At 66.7% G+C, this 1,396-nt stretch overlaps 1 protein-coding gene across 1 annotated transcript; it reads left to right on the top strand.

The window, feature by feature from the left end:
• Window positions 1-5: 5 nt before the first annotated feature.
• Window positions 6-1,248, top strand: CD2BP2 (CD2 cytoplasmic tail binding protein 2; the record flags this gene model as incomplete). Its single annotated transcript, XM_057388356.1, has 3 exons — window positions 6-315; window positions 565-665; window positions 1,014-1,248. Coding segments are annotated over 3 exons (525 nt in total), but the record flags the coding sequence as incomplete, so codon positions are not given.
• Between the last annotated feature and the right edge of the window lie 148 nt (window positions 1,249-1,396).

The following is a 1,396-nucleotide window of genomic DNA, read 5'->3' as shown; positions in this document are numbered from 1 at the left end:
GCTGGGGGGGGGAGGGGCGGCCCCGAGGAGGGAGGGGGAGGGGCAGGGCCCGCGTCCCTCCCCCTCCCGAGCTGGAGGCCCTGGTGGCCCTGGCGGACGCGTTGGTGGCCAGGGGGGTCCTGGGGGTCTTCGGGGAGAGCCGGGAGCGGCTCCAGCGGCGCCTCCGGGAGCTGGGGGGGGGAGGGGACCCCTCCCCCACCCCCAGCGAGGAGGGGGAGGAGCAGGAGGAAGAGGAGAAGAAAGAGGAGGGGGAGGGGCAGAGACCCCCGGCCCTGGACATGTTCGCCCCCCCCGAGGAGGGGGAGGGGCAGGAGGGTGAGTGGAGTGGTGGACGGGGTGGGGGAGGGGCGAAGGGGAGGAGGGGGGAGTTTGAGATGACTTTGCGGAGGTTGAGAGTTCTGGGGATCCCAGGGGGAATTTGGGGGTCTCAGCAATGGGGGAGGGGTTCTGAGAAGTGCCAGCGAGGTTTCGGGGGGTCTGGATGGGGTTTCGGGGGGCTGTGGGGGGTGCCAGGGTTTTTGAGGCAGTTTTGGTGACCCCTGTCCCTCTGTCCCCTCCCCCCAGAGGCAGCGGCGCTTCCCGAGGTTCTCTGGGAGTATCACTGGGGGGGGGAGGGCGATGGAGACGCCCCCCTGTACGGCCCCTTCAGCAGCGCCCAAATGCAGGTGGGGGAGGGGCAGAGGACCCCCCAATCCCGGGGGGGGGGAGGGCGCGTGGAAATCACTGAGGGGAGCGGCTGGGATTGGGCACGTTAAAGGGGTGGGGGGAGCTCAAATTTCGGGGGGAAAGACCCCAACTTGGGGGGGGCTAAAAGAGGGCGGGAGAGAACCAAAAGTAATCAGGGCTTGAAGAGCGGGGGGTGCCCAAAATTGGGCTAAAAAATGAGGGAGGGGGAGGGGAAASAGAGGGTGGGAAGAGCCCAGAAGGAGGGGAAGAGGGTGCCCGAACCCTTCTCAGAAGGGAATTGGGGTCGCAGCCATGCCAGTAGCCCCCTGACCCTCCCCTCCCCCCAGGAATGGGCAGCCCAGGGCTATTTCTCGGGGGGGGGAGGGGCGCGGTGCCGCCGCGTGAACCCCCCCGGGCCCTTCTACGACTGCGGCCGCATCGACTTCCAGCTCTACACCTGAAACCCCCTCCAGAGAGCCCAAAACCTCCCAAAAACCCTCCAGAAGCCAACAMCACCTGCAGGGGGAGGGGTCACAGGGGCCCGGCCCCATTTTGGCACAATAAAAGGGATTCCAATTCCAATTTTTGGTGGGTTTTTTTGTATTTGTCCCTCCCCCGTGCACCCCCGAAGGACAGACTCGGCGGTGGGGGAGGGGKTCCTGCGTTTATTGAGGAAGAAATCTCCAATTCCAGGGCAGTGGGGGAGGGGCGAGCGCGGCCTCAGGGCGGG

This window comes from Malurus melanocephalus, unplaced genomic scaffold (assembly GCF_030028575.1).
Source record: "Malurus melanocephalus ecotype Western Australia unplaced genomic scaffold, MMel_1.1 scaffold_1825, whole genome shotgun sequence".
Classification (NCBI taxonomy): Eukaryota; Metazoa; Chordata; class Aves; order Passeriformes; family Maluridae; genus Malurus; species Malurus melanocephalus.
This window is presented reverse-complemented; position numbering and strand designations above follow the sequence as displayed.